Source organism: Danio rerio, chromosome 18, assembly GCF_049306965.1.
Source record: "Danio rerio strain Tuebingen ecotype United States chromosome 18, GRCz12tu, whole genome shotgun sequence".
NCBI lineage: Eukaryota > Metazoa > Chordata > Actinopteri > Cypriniformes > Danionidae > Danio > Danio rerio.
In genome coordinates, this window is record NC_133193.1 from 7,548,348 (window position 1) to 7,572,500 (window position 24,153).

Here is a 24,153-nt window from a genome sequence, read left to right on the forward strand (position 1 = left end):
TTGTAAGATTTTCTAAAATTATTATTATCGTGAAATACATTTTATTTAGCAACAAAGCATTGCATTCTTTAAAAAGTAATAATTTTGTACATATACTACATTTTAATGTGCTAAACATGACGTAAATTTTGTTAAAAAACTTTAATGTTGGCTTGACAAAACAGTATGAATTACTATGTTTGTTAGCATACTGTTTCAAGAGTTTGCATCTTTCTAGCATAGTAAGCATTTTGTAACCTCGATATAATATTAAATAATGTTTTCTAAAATTGTTACTGCCATGGTTTTAGTGTGAGTTAGCATATTGCTTACATTAATTAGTTGTTTGTAAGAATTAGCATGTTGCTAGCATGTTTTGGGCATTAATTAACATGTTGGTAACATGTTTTTAGCATTAATTTGCTTGTCGCTAGCATGTTTTTAGCAATATTCACATGGTATTAGCAAAAATTAGCATGATCTAGGCTTGATGCTTGGCTAGAGAGAAAAATAGATGAAGGATGATTTGGATAGATGCACATTAAATGTTCTGTGAGATTTACTGTATGAAAGTTTTCTGAGTCATCATTAGAAAAGGGAAACTTGGCATAAAGCTTCAGATCTCCCTTAAATTGTTAGACAACTGCAGTGGTTTTAGGTTGAAGGGATGATTTTAGGAAGAAATAAGTTTACAAAATCTGTAATGAAGGAGAAGCATTTTGAATTGTTATAATATTACACAAAATGATATATTATTGTTCTAACATGTTCTGCCTTGATAGGCAAAAGACCTGAAGAGACGTCTTCCAAAAAGATTTTAAAGAGAATGATCTTATATTAAAGGCTTTATAATTCTGTAGTCTTGTTTCTAATGTTGATGCAGTGATGGACTACGGTAATCTATCCAACTGGAAGAGTGTTTTCCTCCACCCCACTGCTCCATACCTGACAGACGATGGCTTCCTGAACCCAGAGTGCCCTAAAAATTCTGAGCGCATGAGCTCAAGCACTAAGACGTATGTTATAGGAGAAGACGAGGGCTGCCTGTCTGAAGATGCAGAGACGCTTTGTAACGGACCTCTGAAACCCAAAACACATTATGTGTGAGAGACACAAGCACACACACATAATAAGAGTTTTGAAAATCTTTATCCAGGGGTCTTTTTGATTTGAACCATGTTTATTTTGTTTATTTATAGGTTCAAATTTCGAGCGACAAACATACGTGGCCAGTTCACAGACTCTGAGTACTCAGACAAAGTCAGAACTGCAGGTATAGACACACTAACACAAGGACCGATATACAGGGCTCACCATATACTGTATGAGTGCACCCCCCACAGATCTCTCATTTAGATTAATATTTTCTGTAGGATGATTTACAATATTATACTTGCGCATATTCATTAGTTTAGCCTGTACTTAAGCCAAATCTGGAGCTTATCTAACAAAATAACTTAAAATAATGGTTCAAAAATTAGTAGCCCAAATGTATATGTCAAGGAAAAATTTTAAATACAATTTTCAAAAAAAAAAAAAGAAAAAATAAAGAGAAACAAAAAATTTATACAATTTTGTTGAAATTTTGTAGTTTGTAATTTTATTTATTTTTTTGCAATATTTTGCATAAATTTGAATGTATTATCTTTCTATTTCTAAAGATGATTTTTAACTAAATTGTTATTTTAATAAATGTTTATGTTTAATAAATCTGTTTTGTTCAAATGCACCAATATATATTACCCATGTTCAGAAATGCATAAAAATATTAATTTTCAAAATGGGGTGTATTTATATATGCTGAGCACTGTAGCTGTGCTTTTGGATTTCTGTTTTTGCCACTGAATAAAAATAAAAACCTACACACGTTTGCTAGTTATTAAGAAAGAATTGTGAGATACATATTTGAAAGTAGATCAGAACTAATGATTAAAATTGTCAGATTTAGGCAGACAGGCTGGCAAGTTTATTTATATAGCACACAAGGATAATTCGAAGTGCTTTACATAAACAAATAAGATACAAGTATAAGAAATAAAATACCAAAGACTTAAAAATGAATAAAATGTGTTAAAACAGGGTTTAAAGAAAAAAAAACACACAATTTGTTTTAAATATTGATTTGAATGTATGTTCAAGGAAGACATAAAACGTAAATTCTGACTTTTATTCTCACAATTGTAAGATATGAACTCATAATTCCAACCACAACACAAAAAAATACCAAGAAATTAATTAATCAATGTCAAAAATAAGCTTTCAAATGGGATGTCTTGCTCACATCTTCCGTCTTTGTCTCTCTATTTCTATTTGTTTTCATTATCACTCATATTGAGGTAAAGGGTTAGTTAGCTCAATGCTTTATTATTCTATAATTTAGCAGTCCTAATTCGTATTCAATGGGACTGAATATTCACACTGGATTGAATATTCTTTAAAAGGGGATTGGGTTTGAAAGGATATTATGTCCCTTTATCAGGAATAAAAAATTTAAGTAAACTTTTCTTTTTAATTATTTATTTTAATATTTAAATAACTTTATACTAAATAATGGTCTTTACTAAAACAAGCTAAGTATGAACAATACTTGTACAGCATTTATTAATCGTAAGTCATAATTTACTAAGGAATGATTAAAATCCAAAGTTATTGCACATTGAGTTAACAAGACCCAACAATTAACAACTTTTCAGTAACTAACATCAACAAAGATGATTAGAAACTTTAATAAAGGTATTGATCATTGTTTTTTCATGTTAGTAAATACAACATATCTAATGGACCATTATTTTAAAGTTTTACCATTAATAGATTTAATATTAGTGTAACGGAGGCCAGCTAGCGAAGTGCTATGCAGGTAAACCTCACTCCTCTGACCTCAAAAGGTGCTCTAGCGACAGACACTAGAGGCCATAGTCTTTAGTTTCCTTGTAAGAGCAACCCACTCTTATGCAAAGAATTTTTAGTTCGATCCCAGTTTAGACCGGGTTAGGTTCGATAGGACCAGTGGGTTACACAGGGGGACTCATACGGGATGGGAGTGAGGTTTAGGGGGATGAGTGTAACGGAGGCCAGCTAGCAAAGTGCTATGCAGGTAAACCTTACTCCTCTAACCTCAAAGGGTGCTCTAGCGACACACACTAGAGGCCATGGTCTTTTGTTTCTTTGTAAGAGCAACCCACTTTTATGCAAAGAATTGCCGGCTCGATCCCAGTTTAGACCCGGTTGGGTTCAGTAGGACAAGTGGGTTACACATGGGGACTCATATGGGATGGGAGTAAGGTTTAGGGGGATGAGTGTAACGGAGGCCAGCTAGCGAAGTGCTATGCAAGTAAACCTCACTCCTCTGACCTCAAAAGGTGCTTTAGCGACAGACACTAGAGGCCATAGTCTTTAGTTTCCTTGTAAGAGCAACCCACTCTTATGCAAAGAATTTCTAGCTCGATCCCAGCTTAGACCGGGTTAGGTTCAGTAGAACCAGTGGGTTACACAGGGGAACTCATACGGTATGGGAGTGAGGCTTAGGGGGATGTGTGTAATGGACGCCAGCTAACAAAGTGCTATGCAGGTAAACCTCACCCCTCTAACCTTAAAGGGTGCTCTAGCGACACACACTAGAGGCCATGGTCTTTAGTTTCCTTGTAAGAGCAACCCACTTTTATGCGAAGAATTGCCGGCTCGATCCCAGTTTAGACCCGGTTGGGTTCAGTAGGACAAGTGGGTCACACATGGGGACTCATATGGGATGGGAGTGAGGTTTAGGGGGATGAGTGTAACGGAGGCCAGCTAGCAAAGTGCTATGCAGGTAAACCTCACTCCTCTAACCTCAAAGGGTGCTCTAGCGACACACACTAGAGGCCATGGTCTTTAGCCACCTTGTTAGAGCAACTAACTCCCTTGCAAAAAAAATCACCGATCCCATCTCAGACCAAGTTGGGTGCATTAGGACCAGTGGGTTAAATTAGTAAAAAAAAAAAAAAAAGTAACTTTATGCTCCCTTGTAATATTTGTCTTATTATTTCTCCTTTTTTCTGTAGACAACCAGATTCAGATGTTTCAGCTTCATACTTTATTCAGCTAGGATACATTAAGTTGATCTGTTATTTATATAAATTAGCATGCAGAATAACATGTTCTTGCTTTAATCTACGTTTCCTTGTCTGAATACTGAATGCAGATGACCGCTTGCTGACCAGAGATGAGCAGATCATCCTTGGAGTCTTGCTGTCATTTTTTCTGGCGTTGTTTTTAATTCTGATTATATATGGATCTGTGAAGTAAGTTGAGTGTGATATACAGTATAATTCAGTTGTGTGTGTGTTTGTGTGTGGGGTTTAATAACTAGACTCTTTCTGATCTCAGGATCCACCGGAGGAAGAAGGAAGGAGGGACGTATTCGCCACGCCAAGCCGAGATTATTGAGACCAAATTCAAGCTGGATCAGCTCATCGCTGTGGCCGATCTGGAGCTCAAAGAGGAGAAGATTAATCGGTGAGACTTTATATATGCTGTACATAAGTAGTGTGTGGCTATATGTGTGTCTCACCCACTAACTAATTCACATATTGAATAACTAACTCACTTTACTCATTGAATAACTCACTCTTTCAGCTTAAAGGGTTAGTTTTCAAAAAAATATATATAATAATTGTTATTAATTACTCATATGTCGTTTCAATCCTCTGAGACCTTCAATCATTTTGCCAAATTAAAATATTTTAGATTAAATCTGAGAGAACACTCATCCTCCACAGACAGCAAGGGTCCTGAGATGATCAAAGTCCAGAAACAGAATCAAACATCAACTATTCAACTATAATCATACGAAGCTCCAAGAACAACTATGTGCACAAAAAATAACAATTACTATGTTCGCCAGTGTTTTCTGCTTCAGATTAGGGTATTTGTTTACTATGGGTAATACAATGCTTGCATGTTGCGCTGCTGGCTCTAATGGCGATATGTCATACTGCCTGTAGTCGACATGTACCCTGACCTGAAAGGCTAACAAAGTTGCATTTTCAACTTATTTGGTGCACAACATTGTTCTTGGAGCTTTTTTGTATTCTATTGCGATCTATAGTGGATCAAAGAGCTCTCAGTTGTCAAAATATCGTAATTTGTGCTCTGAGGATGGATAAAGGTCTCTGCGGGTTGCAACAACATGAGGGTGAGTAATTAATGAGATCATTTAGATTTTTGGGGGAACTATAACACTTTAATACTTTATTTAGCATTCACTTGTTCACCTGCACTAATGCATTCCATCCGTTCACACTCTTACTCACTATCCTGTGTTCTCAGGTATTCCTCCTTTTTCTTTAGAAGGAAGGAGATTTTTGTCATCCAGTAAGTAGACAGTGGTGTTTAGCTGATGCATGGCAGTGTCAGTGTTTTTGTTCATTTTAAAGGGTTAATGTTTTATTTTTCCAGTCGTATGCAGTGATGTTTGCAGTGGTTTAACGGATCACAAAATTCATGGTTCAGATCACATTTTAGTTTTTGAGCCATGAATCTGATCATTTTTTTTAACAAACTAGATCATTTTTAACATCTCTTAAAACAAAAACTAAAACACCTTTTCTTCTGAAGGACATCAAAAAAAGGTTGCTTATAATGGATATTTCATAAGTAAAGTGCTTGCATCTGATGCTTCACTTTCAGTCTTAATTTTAAAGATTTATATTTTTTTAAAATCTCTGTTATTGGCATTTCTGTGTGGAGTTTGCATGTTCTCCCTGTGTTGGTGTGGGTTTCCCCCGAGTGCTCCTGTTTCCCCGACAGTCATGCGGTATAGGTGAATAGAATAAACTAGATGACCGTAGTGTATGAGTGAATGTGTGAATGTGAGAGTGTACGGATGTTTCCCAGTACTGGGTTGTGGCTGAATGGGCATCCTCTGCATTAAAAAACAGGGCTTTAATTTGCCTAATTTTACCGATCCCCCTCCTCAACTGCCCTCCTCCCCCGTCCGCTGTTCATTTTCTTCTGCGACTCCCCATCCCTCTTCACTTTCGTTTGCAACACCCCCGCCCCGCGACACCCCTCCGCCATACACTGCACCAACCCCTGACTTCTAGTTGATCATTTGGAAAAGTGACTGAAGGTTTTTCTGATGAATCATCTGTTGAACTGTCACTCCCAATCATCAAAATACTGCAGAAGACCTATGGGACCCGCATAGACATAGGATTCTCACAGAAACCAATCAAGTGTGGTGAAGGAAAAATCATGGTTTGGGGTTACATTCAGTATGGGGGAATGCAAGAGATCTGCAGAGTGGATGGCAACATCAACAGCCTGAGGTATCAAGACATTTGTGCTGCCTATTACATTACAAACCACAGGAGAGGGCAAATTCTCCAGCAGAATAGTGCTCCTTCTCATAATTCAGCCTCCACATCAAAGCTCCTGAAAGCAAAGAAGTTTAAGCTGCTCCAGGATTGGCCAGCCCAGTCACCAGCAGTGAACATTATTGAGCATGTCAGGGGTAAGATGGAGGAGGAGGCATTGAAGATGATTCCAAAGAATTCTGATGAACTCTGGAAGTCCTGCAAGAACGCTTTCTTTGCCATTCCAGATTTTATTAATCAGTTATTTGAGTCATTGCAGAGATGTATGGATGCAGTCCTCCACGCTCATGGGAGTCATACACAATATTCATTCTGTTTCCACTGCAGCATGACTTTATATTAAATACTGTACTTTATTTCTGTTAGGTGAAAGGACTTTTGTCTAAGTAAAGTCAGACCTTACTGTCCTAATTAAATCATTTAAAAGCAAGACATGATCATATTTTATTTTGCTAAAATAAGCGTAATCTGGATGCCTTTCATATAAGCCTATTCTTATACCAAATGATCAACTAGAAGTCAAGTTATAATTTGTTGTTCCTAAAACTTGAATAGGCGACAAGACTTTTGTCAACTAGTGTATTAGTTAGAGGATTCTACTAATTTCAGGGTTAAAAATGTGTTAATATGTAAATTATTCTAGATCTATTCCATATTTACTCGGACTGCCTTCTGTTTATAGTTTCAGTGTAACTAGTAAAATTATATTACTTTCCTATATAAAAAACAAATTACCTGTAAAATGGTCTTTTGCTGTTCTCGCAAAATTTAGCAAATAATCCCCAAGCTTGAAAAAAAAAGCACAATTAATGCATGGATGTGTGTTCTGATCCTGAACCAAACAGATGGGATCAGTCTAATCCCTAGCTAGTATTAACTGGGATTGAATCAGAAACCTTTATAGTTCTGATTAAACATACCAGAGTAAATTTTACCTGCGTTGCCAACAATTTGGGTTCTTCGGTTTCATAATACTGATCTGTGGTTCTGCTATGCTTTTTGTGCATTTCTGCTTGAAAGATCACATAGAGCGACTCTCAGATTCCTTTCATGTCTGTGTGTCTTCCTCTAATTAGATCGTGTGGTGAGCTTCACATAGGTTCATTTCTTATTTATCACTGCAAGTGAAAAAGTAACCTAATTTTATCTATCCGAGGACAATTTCATAATAATTCTCTACTGTCTAATGTTCCAGGCTGCTAAGTTACAGGAAATCCCTCAAGTAAGTAAAGGAGATTTTGATGGATTTATTATTATTGTTCATTCCATTCCCCAGGGCAGATGATTACCCATAACCACCTGCTACTCTGCAAAAAAATTGTTTTCTTTCTTAGAGTTTTTGTCTTGTTTCTAGTCCAAATCTCTTCACGTTCTTAAATCAAGAAGCATTTCTAGACGAGCAAAAACATTGTTTTCTTTTCATACAAAATTAAAGGTGCCATATACTCCTTTGGTTTAATCAGTTCTCTGATAGTAGCTTTATGGCTTCTGTAAGTTCAAAAATTCTCCAGAGACGGTGTTATAAGCTAATTTATTACTCCATAAAATACCCATAGAACCAGAACGTCCATGATTGACCATATATGGTTAGTGTCGTGAATATTAATGAGCTTCGCTCTGACATACCGCTCTTACAGACACACACACACACACACATACTGAGCATGGTGTACGCTTGGACAAATATGAGTAAAGTTAACCTATTTTACTCACCAGATCTGTTGTGGATAAAGGATAAATCATAATTAAACTTGCCAAAAGAGAGTGAAATTGATGTATCACATTGTAATTTATAGCTATAGTCAAACAAAACACAGCCAGAAATTAATATCAACCTCTGCATGAACAGATGACAGTTGAGCTGAGTGATTTGACATGATTCAGCAGTCTACGGGCCCTATCATACACCCGTCACAATGCAGCGCAAGGCGCAACGCAATTGTTTTTTGCTAGTTTCAGCTTGGCGCAAGAGTAGCTTTGACCTTTTGCACCACGCTGTTTAAATAGCAAATGCATTTGCGCTCATATGTGCGCCCACAGGTGTTCTGGTTTAAAAAAGGAGGAGTGTTTAGGCGCACTGCTGGCGCGTTGCTATTTTGAGAAACTATAATAGACTGTTCAACAGACCAGAACAAAGCAGGTCTAAAGTTCAGCGCAGATCGTGTTAGTTGTGCACCTTGCTTACACACTGCTTAATACAAACAGGATGTACAGCAATACGCAAATGAAAAAGAATTAAAATATTAAGGATATATATATATATATATAAATGTTCATTTCTGTCTGAGAAAAGTGTGTAGCGAGCCTAAAACATCTATAATAATTGTTAAAAACAAAGCGGACTGCTGGGTAATTTTTTAAACACAACTCCTGTGTTTAACAAGGGACCATTGTATTGATGTTTTATTATTTTACTATGTCTTGGTATAATTAGATTATATATTAGGGCACCTTGAAGTTTTTTTGTCCCTTAAAACAAGCAAAATGTACAATACAGATAAAAGTAATTACACTGATGTGGAGTATTTGGAGCATACAAATCCTTTATTTTTTAAATTGAAGATACTTCAGTTCAATGATTTGGTTAAATTTAAAACAGCACAATTCATGTTTAAAGCTAGGAATAAATTACTTCCGAAATGCATACAAACGTTTTTGGAAGAAAGACAAAGGGGTATATAATCTATGACTAAATTATACTTATACTATGTCTGTGTAAAAAAAAATGTAAAGGTACAAATGGAATCAAACATATAATATGTCAAAGATGCCCAAAGGATAAAATATGTCTCATGTAAAAAGAAGAGATAAGTAAAAGAAGAAATAAGTTTAGGTAATAGACGAATGATATATGTGGTAATGGGGTGGGAAAATAAAAAGCTTATGCTTCATCCCACTACATTTTCGACCATGCTGAAATTTATTTTTTGCTAATGATATTTTATGTATGATATTTTTGTTCGAAAATAAATAAATTAAATTAAAAATCAAATCAATAATCAATCAAAGAAATAAAGTTCACTGGGGTGGTACCTTTTCAAAAGGTACAAATTTGTACCAAAAAGGTCTATATTAATACCCCAAGGGTACATATTAGTACCTAAAAAGTACAAAAGTGTTCCTCTTAAAATATGTACTAATATACAGTATACTGTGGAGGTACCAATATTACTTTTACAATGTAGATTGTGTCAAAGCAGCTTCACATAAATGGTCATAGTAACTGGAACAGTGTAGTTCAGTTTTTAGTGTTTAAGTTCAGTTCATTTCAGTTTAGCTCAGTTCAGTGTGATTTAATCATTACTGAGAGTTCAAACACTGAAGAGCAAATTCATTGATGCGTAGCTCTACCAAAGCTCTACGAGCGAAGACTCGTCTGTCCCTGGAGCGTCAATATGGACCCTTTAATATGGACCCTTTAAGTACAAATGTGTACTTTTTGAAAAAGGTACCACCCCAGTGACAGCTCGTGTACCTTTATTTTTGAGAGTGTGGGGTAAATAAAATATGCTCATTTCAAAACAAGATTATTTTGCTCACCACATTGACAGATTAGTTTGCTTCTTATCTGTTGTTTGTCTAAAATGACTCTTGGTTTATTTTTTTGATATTTGGACTAGAAACAAGAAAAAAAGTTGTAGGTGAGAAACATTTTTGCAGTGTATAGTTGTATGTTTAAAGGCCATAAAGAAAGCTGTACTGCAGACTTAATGTGAATAATGCTGAAGTTGATGGTTTTTCATGTTTTGTGAGTATTTTCACACTCTTTCTAACACATTTGCAGGCCAATCAGTAAGAAATCGTTTCTTCAGCATGTGGAAGATCTTTGTGCCAACGACAACGCCAAGTTTCAGGAGGAGTTTGCTGTAAGTTTTAGCATTAAAAGTGTGTCTGTGTGGGTGAGAGAGAAAGAAAGCACTAGTGAACAGTAAAATGAGTTTCAGTGACACTTCATTTTGATTGAACACGTAGAGCTCTGCGCTCAGTGGTGTTTGACTTCTCAGAATATATTCCCTGCTTGATTAAATTTCTCCCCGGCGTGTTTCCTGATTGTACTCTTTTTTTCTTCTGCTCTGTGTTTTAGGAGTTGCCGAAGCTGCTGCAGGATCTGGCCACATCAGACGCTGACCTGCCTTGGAATCGCTCCAAAAATCGCTTCACAAACATCAAGCCCTGTATGGAAACTATTTGCATTCTATCTCTGTTTAGTTGCTGCCATCTCATTTTAAACCTGCATGACTTTCTTTATTCCATTCAGCACAAAAGGCATAAAAGAAGGGTCCCATAAGACTTTGTTGGAAGCTGGAAAGATTTTTGAAAGACATTTCTTTTACTTGCCAAGTTTGCATTCATTGGATTCACTTTTGTTTAAATGAGACCCACAAAATCAGTTATAAGTGTTAATTTTTGGAAATTGAGATTTGTAGTTTATTTGAAAGTTGCATAAATACGCTTTCCATTCATTAATACTTTTTAGGATAGGACAATATTTGGAAGAGATACACATATACTACTGTGACTGGAATATAATAATTTAAAAATCAAAATAGTTTTGGATCTTGCGGAAATTTAGCCAAAGTTCTTTCATACATGCAAAATTTACATTTGCTGCTGTTTAAATTATTCATTTAAAATTCAACACAACTTTTAAGTTTTTTGTAGGGACAACTTAATTGTTTTATGTTCAATTCACTTAAATAAGTAAAAAGAATTAAAAAAACCTAACTTAATAAATTTGTGTTGGGGTAATATGAAGTAATTGTGTGGAAGCCAACATTTTTTACAGTGTACAGTATGTGTATTATTATATCAAAAAATAAGTTTTAGTTAATTTACGGTAGAAAATATCTTTCTGGGACATGATCTGTACTTTCAATTTTGATTTATGGCATGAAATAAAAATCTTTTTTTTTGTCTAACGGTCACAACATAAGATCACAAATAAGAACATTGTAAAATATTTTTGCCATTTTAAATGTAAGATTTTTGTTGCTTTAAATGTCCTTTCTGGATAAAATATATTAATTTCTTTCAAAGAAATAAAAAAATAAAACTACACCTTACTGACCCCACTCCTTTAGATAGTAATGTGTATCTCATTGCTTTTTGTTTTATTTTAAAGAACATCTCTGTTAATAATAATATTAGTAACACTTTAAAATAATGGTCCATTAGTTAGTGTATTTACTAACATGAACAAACCATAAACAACAATTATTTTTACAGTATTTATCAATCCTTGTTAATTTTAGTTGATAAAAATAAAGTTATTACTTGTTACTGTACACTGTAAAAAGAAAAATCTGTAATTTTACGGTTTATTTCCAGCTAGGGTGCCAGAAAAAAAAAAGTAAAATAACAGCAGTTTAATTACTGAAAATTACTGTAAAATAACAGAAGTTGAATTACAGAAATTTACCAGAAAATTAAATTTGAGGAAATTTCTATAATTAAATGTCCATTATTTTACGGTAAACTTCTATAATTTAGCGGCCGTTATTTTACTTTTTTTCTAGCACCCTGGCTGCCAGAAATAAGCCGTAAAATTACGGATTTTTTTATAGTGTAGTTAATGTAAACTCACAGTCCACTTGCTAATGTTAGCAAGCACTACTTTGGATTTTAATAATGCATTAGTTAATGCTAAACTGCAATTAATAAATGCTGTACAAAGTTCCTAGTTCATGCTAGTAAACCCATGAACTTATTAAGCTTTGTTTTAGCGTGTTCCCATTACATTTTATTTTCGTCATGCAGGTTTAATGCAAAAAAAATGCTTTTCTAACTTAGATTTTTTGTCTTGTTTCTAGAATCAAGAAGCATTTTTTTAAGACAACCAAAACAAATTTGACGTGTCCCAATTCGCATACTTTCCAGTCTAAATAATATTCGAAAACAGAGATAGTGTGTCCCAAACTGTATTAGGTTGAAAAGAGTATGCCAAAGGTTCCCAGATGGTTAGATATTTGAAGTTCATACTCTATAATCTTTAATATTGCTCACAATGCATTGCGCGCTGGACATGAATTCAATTAGAGCAACAAACTAATCAATAAAATAAAGTGTAAATAAACTACAAACATGGCGGACACGCAAGACCAACCGTCAAGTACATTACCTGACTAAAGACTTGTCGGCGATCCCAGTTGTCAGAACAACAAATAATAACTTGAATTCTAGTTGATCATTCGGAAAAGTGTCAGAGGGTCGATTATTCGGATGAATCATCTGTTGAACTGCCTCTCAATCATCACAAATATTGCAGAAAATCAGTCAAGTTTGGTGAAGGAAAAATCATGGTTTGGGGTTACATTCATTATGGGGGCATGTGAGAGATCTGCAGAGTGGATGGCAACATCAACAGTCTGAGGTATCAAGACATTTGTGCTGCCCATTACATTATGAAACCACAGGTTGTGTAGAGAGGCTTCGGTAAAGTTGTTTGAATGACTAATAATTAATATATAGCCAACTGGAAAATATTTAATTCACATTCTCTGTGTTATATTTATAAGTATGCGAAATCGGACTCAGCAATGGTCTTGTTATAGGAAATAATGTCAAAATTGGCAAAATAATGGCAAAATAAATCTGCCAATGGGGAAAGCAAAATGATCTTATGTCTAAAGGAAAAGCAAGATTATTTTCTTACCCTGTTGACAGATTATTTTGCTTGTTTTAAGAAAAAACTAACTTAATTTTGACATATTTCCTAAAACAAGACAAGTCTTGAAAATGCTTCCTGATTTAAGAAATTCTAGATATTTGGACTAGAAACAAGTCAAAAAATCTAAGAAACGAGTATTTTGTGCAATGTTCGGCATAAAAACATGGTGACATAATATCTGAGTTTACTTGTAATTAATTTACCAAGTTTTCTGTAAACAAACAATGCAAACAACACTTATTTGAATGTGTCTTTTTTTCTCAAGACAACAATAGCCGAGTGAAGTTGCTGTCTGAGCCAGGAATGCCGGGTTCTGACTACATCAATGCCAGCTTCGTCTCTGTAAGCGCTCCAGATCAGCCCACATATCAGCTGCTGCTCTGTTATTCTGCGCCACGACTTTAATTGAATCGACCTAAGCTTGTGTTTGATTCTGTGTCTCAGGGCTATCTGTGTCCTAATGAGTTTATAGCCACTCAGGGCCCTCTGCCGAGCACCGTCGCAGATTTCTGGAGGATGATTTGGGAAACTGGGACTAAAACCATCGTCATGCTTACTCAATGCTTTGAGAAGGGCCGGGTGCGTATCAGCTAAATGCAGCCAATAGGTGTACTGTATGCTTGAATGTACTCTTATACTAATTTAATTCAAGCAATACGTTCTGCATAAGGGTTTTTCAGTCTGATGTCATAGAAGAATATTTAATTTGATTCTATGGGACCACAAATATTGTAATAAATTAATAGATACTGAAATATAACAGCAGATGTATCTGTGATATTACTATTACATTATGTTACTATTCAAATTAAAACAAACTAGATATGAAATCTGGGCAAAGATTAATCACAGTTAAATGCAAATAAAAAATAGATTTACAAATATATATATATATATATATATATATATATATATATATATATATATATATATATATATATATATATATATATACACACAAAAATATATATAATACACGTACATATTTAATGCATGTTTCATACACACACATACACACATACTATAAAAATTATTTATTTATTTATTTTCTTTTCGGCTTAGTCCCTTTATTATCTGGGGTCGCCACAGCGGAATGAACTGCCAACTTATCCTGCACATGTTTTACACAGCGGATGCTCTTCCAGCCGCAACCCATCACTGGGAAACATCCATACACACTCATTCACACTCATGCACCATGGACAATTTAGCCCACCCAATTCACCTATACCACATCTTTGGACTTGTAAAGGAAACTGGAGCCAGGCGAACACTGAGAGAACATGCAAACTTCACACAGAAATGCCAACTGACCCAGCCGAGGCTCCAACCAGCGACCTTCTTGCTGTGAGGGGAATGTGCTACCCACTGCGCCACCGTGTCACCATTATAAATTTATACAAAACCAAAATATTTACATAGATATATAAATTTGACTATATTTTGTTTATAATATACAAATATACATTATAAATAAATATAAATATTTTCTTAAATATATGAATTAATGTGTGCATTTATACATAATAAATATAAATAGTACACACACACTTACTGTGCATGTAAATGCAAACTTTTATCTTGGATGCGATTAATTGCTACTTTTGAATGAAACGATTTAAATACATAGTGATTTTATACATTAAATACAATTATATTTACATTTGTGCAGTGAAATATATGTTTGTACTTAAAAGAAATAGATGGTTGCTATTATAATTAAAGCTATCCTGAAAATGATTAACTATCATGATAAGAATATGCGTAGGGATAACAGAAATTGCTGTGGTAATTAGTGGAAATGTTAATACAGTTGTGGATAGAGTTAATTCAGATAACACAATAGAATGCTTATTCACTGATTATTGTTATTATAGTGGGTTATTTGTTAAAAAAAAAAAGGGATTACTTTATAAAAAGTAGTTTTAAAGCAATTAGTTGACTTTACTTGACAAAAGTGAGTACATGCTTTGCCTTAAAAATAAGTAAATAAACTACACTCACCGGCCACTTTATTAGGTACACCTGTCCAACTGCTAGTTATCGCAAATTTCTAATCAGCCAATCACATGGCAGCAACTCAATGCATTTAGGCATGTATACATGGTCAAGACGATCTGCTGCAGTTCAAACCGAGCATCAGAATGGGGAAGAAAGGTGATTTAAGTGACTTTGAATGTGACTTGGTTCTTGGTGCTAGACGGGCTTGTTTGAGTATTTCAGAAACTGCTGATCTACTGGGATTTTCACGTACATCCATCTCTAGGATTTACAGAGAATGGTCTGAAGAACTTTCCAGTACCTTGTTGTATCTATGCCACGAAGAATTAAGGCAGTTCTGAAGGCAAACAGTGGGTCTAACCTGGTACTGTCACGGTTGCAGGTTTGTGCGCTTTTCCGGAGTGTCTGTTTGATCACGTGGGTCAGTTCGTTTTGTTATGATCAAATAAGGGTCTGAGAGGATCCAATTGCAAGTGATAATGTTTATTTGATGTAGTCAAAATAAACCAACAATAATAGTGACAGGCTAGGAGGACGAAGAACACAGGCCAGGTCCAGGGTATTCTCCTCAGGGGCCTGAGCACAGACAACACACACACATGAGCAAGTGTAACGAACTGACAAAGAAACATAGAAGCGTCGCCCAGATATAAGCACCATAATGAGCCTCAGCTGGCGAGCTTATCAGACCAGCTGAGTGCCGTCATAGCACGTGAGCATAACAAATACACATGGGCAACCAAAACAAAACAAACCCACATGATCAAAAAGACACTCCGGAAAAGCGCACAAACCTGCAATCGTGACAGGTACTAGTAAGGTGTACCTAATAAAGTGGCCGGTGAGTGTATACTGTATGCTTACTTAATTAGGTAAACTAACTAATCGGTTTTTACAGTACAAAAGACTGCATTTATAGTAAAGACATTAACAAATCCACATTTGATCTACTGAAGCATATATTTGATGTAAATAATAAACAGAATATATGTTTCAGATCCGCTGTCATCAGTACTGGCCGGAGGACAATAAACCAGTCACTGTTTTTGCTGACATCATAATCACTAAACTCACAGAGGACGTGCGTCCTGATTGGACGGTGCGGGCACTCAAAGTGGAGCGGGTAAACCAATGCACATCTTTATCTTCATTATCATTGTCATCTTTCAGCTTACTTAATGTCAGCGCAGAGCAACAGTTGAAGACAATCTTTCAGAGAGAATCTGCTGACATGTTTACTGCCTGCTAGTTGGATTTACACAGCCAATTAAATGGCGTCCAGTTTAATTTGAAGAAAACTCTTATCGCCCCCTGGAGAAATACATTTATTTGTTTTGAATTAAAGTGGATATGTTTGCATACTGTAAAAATATGTGTTAATTAACATTGTATTGCATTGCATTGTAGAATGTTTATCTCTGCTCTGTCGACTTTTGATGTTGAAACTTCAACTCTACAGTTTAACAACGTGACTTTTATTGATACAATGGTTATAATAATATAACGTATAAGAAATAAAATATAGCGAAATAAGTCTAAAATAAAATAGCAGAAAATGTCCTGGCAGTTTATTACAGTGATTGTGTAATGTAATAAATGTAATATATACAACACCAGCTCAAACAATTGATCACTTTACACTATTAAAAATGTTCATAAGTCACTTCTTCAAAATTTTCAAGGTCAAAAGTTGTTAAATGAAAGATCAAGATCCCATAATGCAACTTAAAAGCATAAATAAATGTGGGAAAATAAAACAAACTATGGAAAACTGCAAATTTATGGATATGTTTTACAGCGTATCATGGTTTACAGTTGAATGCAATATTATTAGCTCTTCTGTAAAGTTTCAATTCTGTTTCAAATATTTAAAATACATATATTTTTTAAAAACTATTTGTTGTTTTGCTTTAGTTTTATCTCTAATAACAGATTTATTTTGCCTTTGCTATGATGACGGTGTATAATATTTTCCTGGTTAGTTTGCAAGATATGAGTATTTTACTTAAAGTGCAAGTTTTTAAGAGCTATGCTTAAAGAAACAAGACATTTGTCAGAAGAAAAATATTATAGAAAATACTGTAAAAAAAAATAAAAATTTCAGAGGAGGGCTAATAATATTGTCTTCAACTGTATATGCTTTGACTTAGTAATGCAATTTGTGTTCTAAAAATGCACAACAGAGAGAGAGAGAGAGAAAGAGACGTACATGGTTCAATGGTTAATTATTCCTCAAGGACGCTTTTAGCCCTTGCTTTCTCCCTCTCTTCTTTTCTCTCCAGCATGGCAGCTACATGATTGTCCATCACTTTAACTACACCTCATGGCCAGAACACGGCGTTCCCGAATCCAGCTCCACACTTGTCCAGTTTGTCAAAGCCGTTCGCTCCAACAGAGGCCATGAAAACACTACCATCGTGGTCCACTGCAGGTACACAGACGCTGCTCTACCACTACATGTTTAGCTTCCAGGCCTCATTGGTTGATACATTCTGCATGGAAGCCCATTTTTACAATGTGACTGTCGAACAATTGGTTATTTAATTGGCTAAAAATTGCACTTTAAGCTGAATACTAGGATCAACCCGTGTCTTCTGTGTGTGCAGTGCTGGTGTGGGCAGGACTGGAGTGTTTATAGCACTGGATCATCTCATCCAGCATTTGCGAGATCATGAATTTGTTGACATATACGGCCTGGTCGCAGAGCTGCGCAGTGAGAGGATGTGTATGGTGCAAAACCTGGTAAAGATTTTTTCACAGACTTGAAAGTTTGCATTTTTACTACTTTAAATATGTAATTACACAATTTTGAATATTTAATTCACATTTTTACTATTAGAAGTTTCATTAAAGATATCAAAATGATTAAACGCAACCAATAATGTTTTAAAAGTATGAGAACAATTGCACTGCGACTACTTCGTTTACCTTTATTTTACATTACTATGTTTCAGCATATTTTGTATTTCGCAAAAATGTAGCCTGAGGCACGTATTTCCATTGAGCCAGCATTGCAAAATCATGCTGTTTCTGCAAATTAATGTGTGTTGGTCCCAACACTAATCAGTGTTTTCACTTGTCATAATTCTGTCATTTCACGAGTGGATCAGTAGATCAAAAATTATATTTCCACTTGTTAAAACATATTTATTACAGTGATGCAACAATGGCGTCATTGCACTGAAATTGATTTCAGAAATTCTCTTGACATCTGTTATTGTATTGTCACTAGTTAAGGCTAGTTCAGTTAAGAACTGAAATTTTTATTGGTTAAAATTTGTATTTCCACAAGTAATTACACCATTTTTGATATTAAAAATTCTCTTTTTTTTACTAATGGAAAATAATTACTGATATAAACGTAATCGAACACAACCGATACTGTTTTTAAAGTAAACATAAGACAAAAGTGCACGGTGGCTACATCGTTTTACCTTTATTTTACATTACTTTATTAGAGCATATTTTACATTTCGCAAAAATGCAGCCTGAGCCATCTATTTCCATTGAAATAGGGGTTGCACGATTATGCTGTTTCTGCAAATTAATGTGTCCTGCTTACAATTAATGTTATTCCTGCTTGCACACTGATCAGTGTTTTCACTAGTCATAATTCTGTCATTTTAAGAGTGGAAATAAAATGGCAATTTTTAATATCAAGAATTAAATTTAGCTTGTTAAAACATATTTATTACAGTAATGCAACAATGATGTCATTGCCCTGAAATCAAAATCTTCTTGGTATCTTATTTTATTTTCACTAGTTAAGTTAATAATTCACATTTTTAATGCTTTTTAAAATGTATATTTCCACAAGTAAAATTAAAAATTCACTTTTTTTTTTTACTAATTGAAATTTTATTACTGATATCAAGATGATCAAACACAATGGTGTTTTAGAAGCAAACATAAGCTTTTATTGTGGTCATCTCCTCAGGCACTTTCCTTTAAAATATGGTCTCAAGTATGTACGCTATTTCCTCTCGAGAAACTCACCTATGACATACACCAAAAGTCTGATGATGTTTGGCAGCTATGGACACCTTTTTGGCATTACATTAATAATTTCTCCTGATTTTCTACTCTATGGTGCATATTTAGCTCCTAGCCTGACTGTATCATCCTGTTTACTTGTTCGTATATTTCCCATTATTTCCTACTGTATAGCTGAGACTGTATTTGTAAGTGTTGATGTATTCAAATCACTGACGAATAATGAAAAATCTATAAAAAAGCAAACATAGGAGAAAATTGCACTGCGATTAAATCGTTTACCTTTATTTTACATTATTATTTACCAGCATATTTTGCATTTTCAAAAAATGTAGCCTGAGGCGAGTAGCCTGCGTTGCAAAATCCTGCTGTTTCTGCAAACTGCTGTGTGTCAGTCCCATTCTCCTGCTCACACACTGATCTCTGCTTCCCTCTCAGGCTCAATACATGTTTCTCCATCAGAGCACTCTGGATCTGCTGTCGGCCAAAGGAAACAGTCAGTCCATATGGTTTGTCAATTACTCCGCTCTGGAGAAGATGGACTCGCTGGATGCAATGGAGGGTAAAAAACAAAAAAACATCTCGCAGTGAACAACGTGTGCCTGTCATTCTTCAGTAGTCATATTTTGTCATATTTATCCTCTCTCAGGTGACGTTGAATTGGAGTGGGAAGAGACGACCATGTAGCCGGGACTCTTGTTCGCTGTCAGTTTTTGAATCTGGTGAGGAAAACATGGGACACACGCTCGTGAATCCTTACACAGACGCTGGGACTTTGGACCCTGGGGCCAAAACACACCGAGCAGATAAAATGAGGAATAGTTGATTCAGAAGCAAACCGATCGTCTCATTTGTATGCAGAAGACACTCTCAAAGTTTTTGTTCAACTTCTGTAATGGCTTTATCTCTGCCTACAGTAGAATACGGTACACCGCCAGCTTAAGGAATCAAACCGGATTAGACAGAATTATGTCTGTTGTTGAAAAAAAGTACACATATTCAGCAGTCTGGGGTGAGAGAGAGGGCTTTTATGTCCTGTATTATGCGCTGTATTATCAAACACAATTGCTAGGAATGGGAGTTGATCATGTTTAGGGGATGAATTATGAGATTATTTTAATAGTGTGGCAGTTTTTATGTAACGTAAGCATACCCACTCTTCCCCGCATCAAGAATGAAAACTATAATTTACACAATAACCTTTGTGTGCTGTTGGGGATGTTTTCGTCCACTCTATGGGGATTTTGAGTCTTAATTTGGCCATAACTTTCTCTGTGTTACAGTTAGCAGAATAATTGTTGGTGGACATACATTTTTGGAAAATGCTTTGAAATTTAAATTAGAAAGCCCAACGATACAATCTGGGCATATTTACTAGCCTTTTGTTATGTTCAGGATGAAAACATCCACTGAATTAAACTGCTGTAAAAGTGCATCAGATTCATATATATATATTTTTTTTGCATGAACCTGTTAATCAATCTCACTCCTGATTAAAACTACTAAATTGTTAAAAGAAAATTACAGGATTTTAACTCTTTAATTGCCAAATTTATAAATTGTGAAACTGATTTGGTGAAAAAAAAAAAGATGTATTTTCAATATAAAAGTAATTGTGGACTGGATTTTTTAAAACTTTCTTGGACATGTGAAAGATTAGTAACAACATTGCCTTTGATGCATTGTTGGTTTTTGTGCAGCATAAGATTTTCATTTTTGTTCATGTTCACGGCTGTTTTCGCCCAATTGACTTCCATTATTATGACATTTTTTTGATTGCAAAACCATGACACCAAATAATCATGCATTCTTGATTGTTGGTGGTTTCCCCTGTTGGGAAGAGGCAACATTTGTATTTTTCACTGTTGATCATCTGCTGGCGGCATTAACTCTTTAGATAGACCTGTGCAAAAAAAAAAAAAAAAAAATCTTAGTTTTTGGATTTTATATGAAGTATTACAGCGAATCAAAGTGTGTATGTATGTGAGTGTGTGAGAGTGACCTTTGCGCACTTATCTTGAGTCAGAGAAAATCAAAATATGCATCTTTAAACAGAGAATCATCTAATATAGTCTAAATAAAGTAAACAAAGGCAAAGTCTGTGTATTTACAGCAGTTAAATTCAGTGGATGTTTCCATCCCTAACATAACAGAAGGTACCAAATTTAAACAGTGCACAAGAGTTAAACAATGATTTCTGTTCATATAAAGCTCAATCTGCGTGTTCTGTGAACATAATTACCCACAGTGTGTACTATAAAATCACACAGACGTCCAAAATCTGTAGTTTTTTGCATTAATCTTCATTTCTGTTATTACCATTTTCGTTTATTATCTCTAAAGCAGACTTTTATTTATTATACGAATACATTATGATATAAGATTTTGAATCATTTTTTAAAATGAACAACTAAATGATCATTCTTTATATCAGGAATGGGAAAATTCTTAGTTAAAATGGATATTTTTAATATCAGAAATGACATTTTCAGTAGTTAAAATGAATTATAGTGTAACAATGACTTCCTTACTCATAGAAACCGAATTCCTGATATCAAAAATTCTACTTTGACATTTAGGAGGAAAAATATATTTTGATACTTGTTATTGTACTTTCAAACATCAGGTACCAATAATTAACTTGTAATTAAATTTCAGTAGCTGAGATGCAAATTCTTGAAATATGTACTGTACACGTATTTCAACATGTTCAATGTGATAATAGAGTTATGAAGAATTTCCACAAGTATTTACTCAGCTTTTGATATTAAGAATGCATTTTTAGTAGTGCAAATTAAATTACTGATGTCAAAACTAGCCAAGATAATAGTTATTAGCAGAAAATGTAATATCCTTCATCAGTGTGAAAACACAGCAACAAAATATTATGTTTTGTCTTGGTTCTAGTTTAAATATGTTTAAAAAATAAATAATAAAAAAAGTAATCAAGAAGTAAAATTTATTGTCATATTTTCAGGAATAAATTGTCAAAGTTAAAGGTTTCCTTAAGACCCCAGTGGCAATTATTTTGCTTGTTTTAAGGAAAAACTTTTTAATTATTTATTTGAAAACTAGACAATTATTACTGCACTCGTAAAATGACGTTTGCTCAAACTACTGATTTAGAAACTGCCGAGTCGAAACAACACGATTCTTGAGGTTTTTTTTTTTTTTTTGGGTTGGGGGAGTAGGGGGGGTAAATCCTCTTAAAAGTGTAAAAACTAATAAGTTAACTTCATTCTTCATGTTGTCCCAATACAAATGAATTGTGTGAAACCCAGCACTTTTTACAGTGCACTAGTGTCTATAATTTGTCCAGAAAGTGCTTCTTGATGTAAAATTTTATTGATGCAACATTTTTTACACATTTGTACTAGAAACAAGACAAAAACCTCTAAGTTAGACGATCATGTTTGCAGTAAAAAAGCGATCCCAACTATATCTATAAATGTGTGCATTATTATGCTTGAAGATGTTTTTTGGATTTATAATTCTCACATTTCTAAAAGCCTAATTGTAACAGCTATTTATCATTCTTGGTGTGAATGGGAAATTATTTGAGTGCTCTAAATATACTTTACCAAAAAGAAGAACGAAACAGCCCCTATTCTTTCATACTGAAGTAAATATTTATTGTGAATATTTTTGTAATCAGGAAACTGTGAAGTTTGAGAAAGTGTTTTTTTTTTCATATAGTAGCCTATATCTCTCCACAATCTCTGCAGTTTTGTATAATTGTGCTGTCATTCATTCAATCGGGATGCATTTAAGTTATTATCCAGCTTTCATTTATTAATCATTAATCTATTAATGCTGAGGCAGAGTAAAGTACAGTAACGGCTCTTTATATGTTTGTTTGTTTGTGAATAATAACTGTATTTGTCTTCTATTGCTGTTTTCATTTGCTCGTGACACACACACATAAGTGAGAGGAACACATTTGTTGTCTCGCTAAATTTCATAACTTGTTATTATTAAGCCAAAATGAGTGTCAGGAGCTGACGTACGATTCTGTCGTGTGTGTATATTTGGAAATCAACAGTATTTGTTTTGAAATAAATATATAAATGTTGTTTTTGTTCTGCAGATGTTGATGGCTGACATGATTTTGGCTGAATTGTTGTTTCAATTATGATCTGTGCTTCACATGGAGCTGTTGTCAAGTATGGAGTACAGTTCATATTTGTTTATTATGTGCTTTTGTAAATTTGGATCTAGATCTTGTGCTCTTTTTTTTTTTTTTTTTTTTTTTTTTGAGGTAAACATAAGATCTTGATTCATAGCTTTGAAATGAGAGAGGAGTAGTCTTTCGGATGAGGCGTTAAACTGAGGTCCTGACTCTCTGTGGTCATTAAAAATCCCATGGCACTTCTTGTAAAGAGTAGGGATGTAACCCTGGTGTCCTGACCAAATTGTCTCCATCCCTTACCTATCATGGCCTCCCAATCATCCCCATCCATTGAATTGGCTCTGTCACTGTCTCTCCACTTCACCTAAAGCTGGTGTGTGGTGAGCGCACTGGCGCCATTGTCCTGTGGCTGCCATCGCATCATCCAAGTCGAGCTGCACACTGGTGGCGGTGTGGAGAGACCCCACATGACTGTGATGCACTTTGGTGTATGGCCATACACAATAAATGCGCTATATAAATACACATTACATTAAGTAAATGGTCTGTGTGGTTACAGGAATGAAATTGTCTCATAATAATGTTTTTTAGGTTTGTTTTTTTAGCAAAAATCAGAAGTATTGTTCATCCCGTAATCAATGGTGTGTTTATTTATTCACCACGGGTCATTCAACATTTTTTTTTTCTTCAGTACAATGTTATTAAAATATAATTAAAACTGAAGCAATTACCACTGCATTTCCGATTAAAATAAGTATTTTGTTAACTCATGCTTCTGATTAATAGATAATATGTATTGTTTGACAGTACATTTAGCAACAAAAAAAATACAAAAGTGTATGTTTATATTACTGGTAAATTTCTGCCAGGATTTGTTGTCTGTTATTCTTTTTTTAATGTATTTTTATTTAATATTTTTACAGTGTAGAACATACACTCACTGGCCACTTTATTAGGTACACCTGTCCAACTGCTTGCTAACGCAAATTTCTAATCAGCCAATCACATGGCAGAAACTCAATGCATTTAGG

At 34.6% G+C, this 24,153-nt stretch overlaps 2 protein-coding genes across 5 annotated transcripts in view; one reads left to right on the forward strand and one right to left on the reverse strand.

Moving 5' to 3' along the window:
• The window catches only part of ptprq (protein tyrosine phosphatase receptor type Q), a 137,308-nt gene extending 114,243 nt beyond the window's left edge, over positions 1-23,065 (forward strand). For 3 of the 4 annotated variants that reach the window (XM_073930216.1, XM_073930218.1, XM_073930219.1), the window contains 15 exons: positions 863-1,082; positions 1,179-1,252; positions 4,157-4,256; positions 4,342-4,470; positions 5,284-5,328; positions 7,528-7,554; positions 10,117-10,198; positions 10,417-10,507; positions 13,265-13,341; positions 13,444-13,578; positions 15,998-16,123; positions 17,283-17,431; positions 17,607-17,742; positions 19,432-19,555; positions 19,643-23,065. In XM_073930216.1, coding sequence (XP_073786317.1) covers positions 863-1,082; positions 1,179-1,252; positions 4,157-4,256; positions 4,342-4,470; positions 5,284-5,328; positions 7,528-7,554; positions 10,117-10,198; positions 10,417-10,507; positions 13,265-13,341; positions 13,444-13,578; positions 15,998-16,123; positions 17,283-17,431; positions 17,607-17,742; positions 19,432-19,555; positions 19,643-19,680 — 1,553 coding nt within the window. In that variant the 3' untranslated portion in view covers positions 19,681-23,065. The remainder of the gene's footprint in view (positions 1-862; positions 1,083-1,178; positions 1,253-4,156; positions 4,257-4,341; positions 4,471-5,283; positions 5,329-7,527; positions 7,555-10,116; positions 10,199-10,416; positions 10,508-13,264; positions 13,342-13,443; positions 13,579-15,997; positions 16,124-17,282; positions 17,432-17,606; positions 17,743-19,431; positions 19,556-19,642) is intronic. The other variant, XM_073930217.1, reaches the window with a different exon arrangement.
• The window catches only part of iqsec3b (IQ motif and Sec7 domain ArfGEF 3b), a 71,541-nt gene continuing 66,647 nt past the window's right edge, over positions 19,260-24,153 (reverse strand). The window contains exon 15 of the mRNA XM_073930221.1: positions 19,260-19,712. Coding sequence (XP_073786322.1) covers positions 19,629-19,712 — 84 coding nt within the window. The 3' untranslated portion in view covers positions 19,260-19,628. The remainder of the gene's footprint in view (positions 19,713-24,153) is intronic.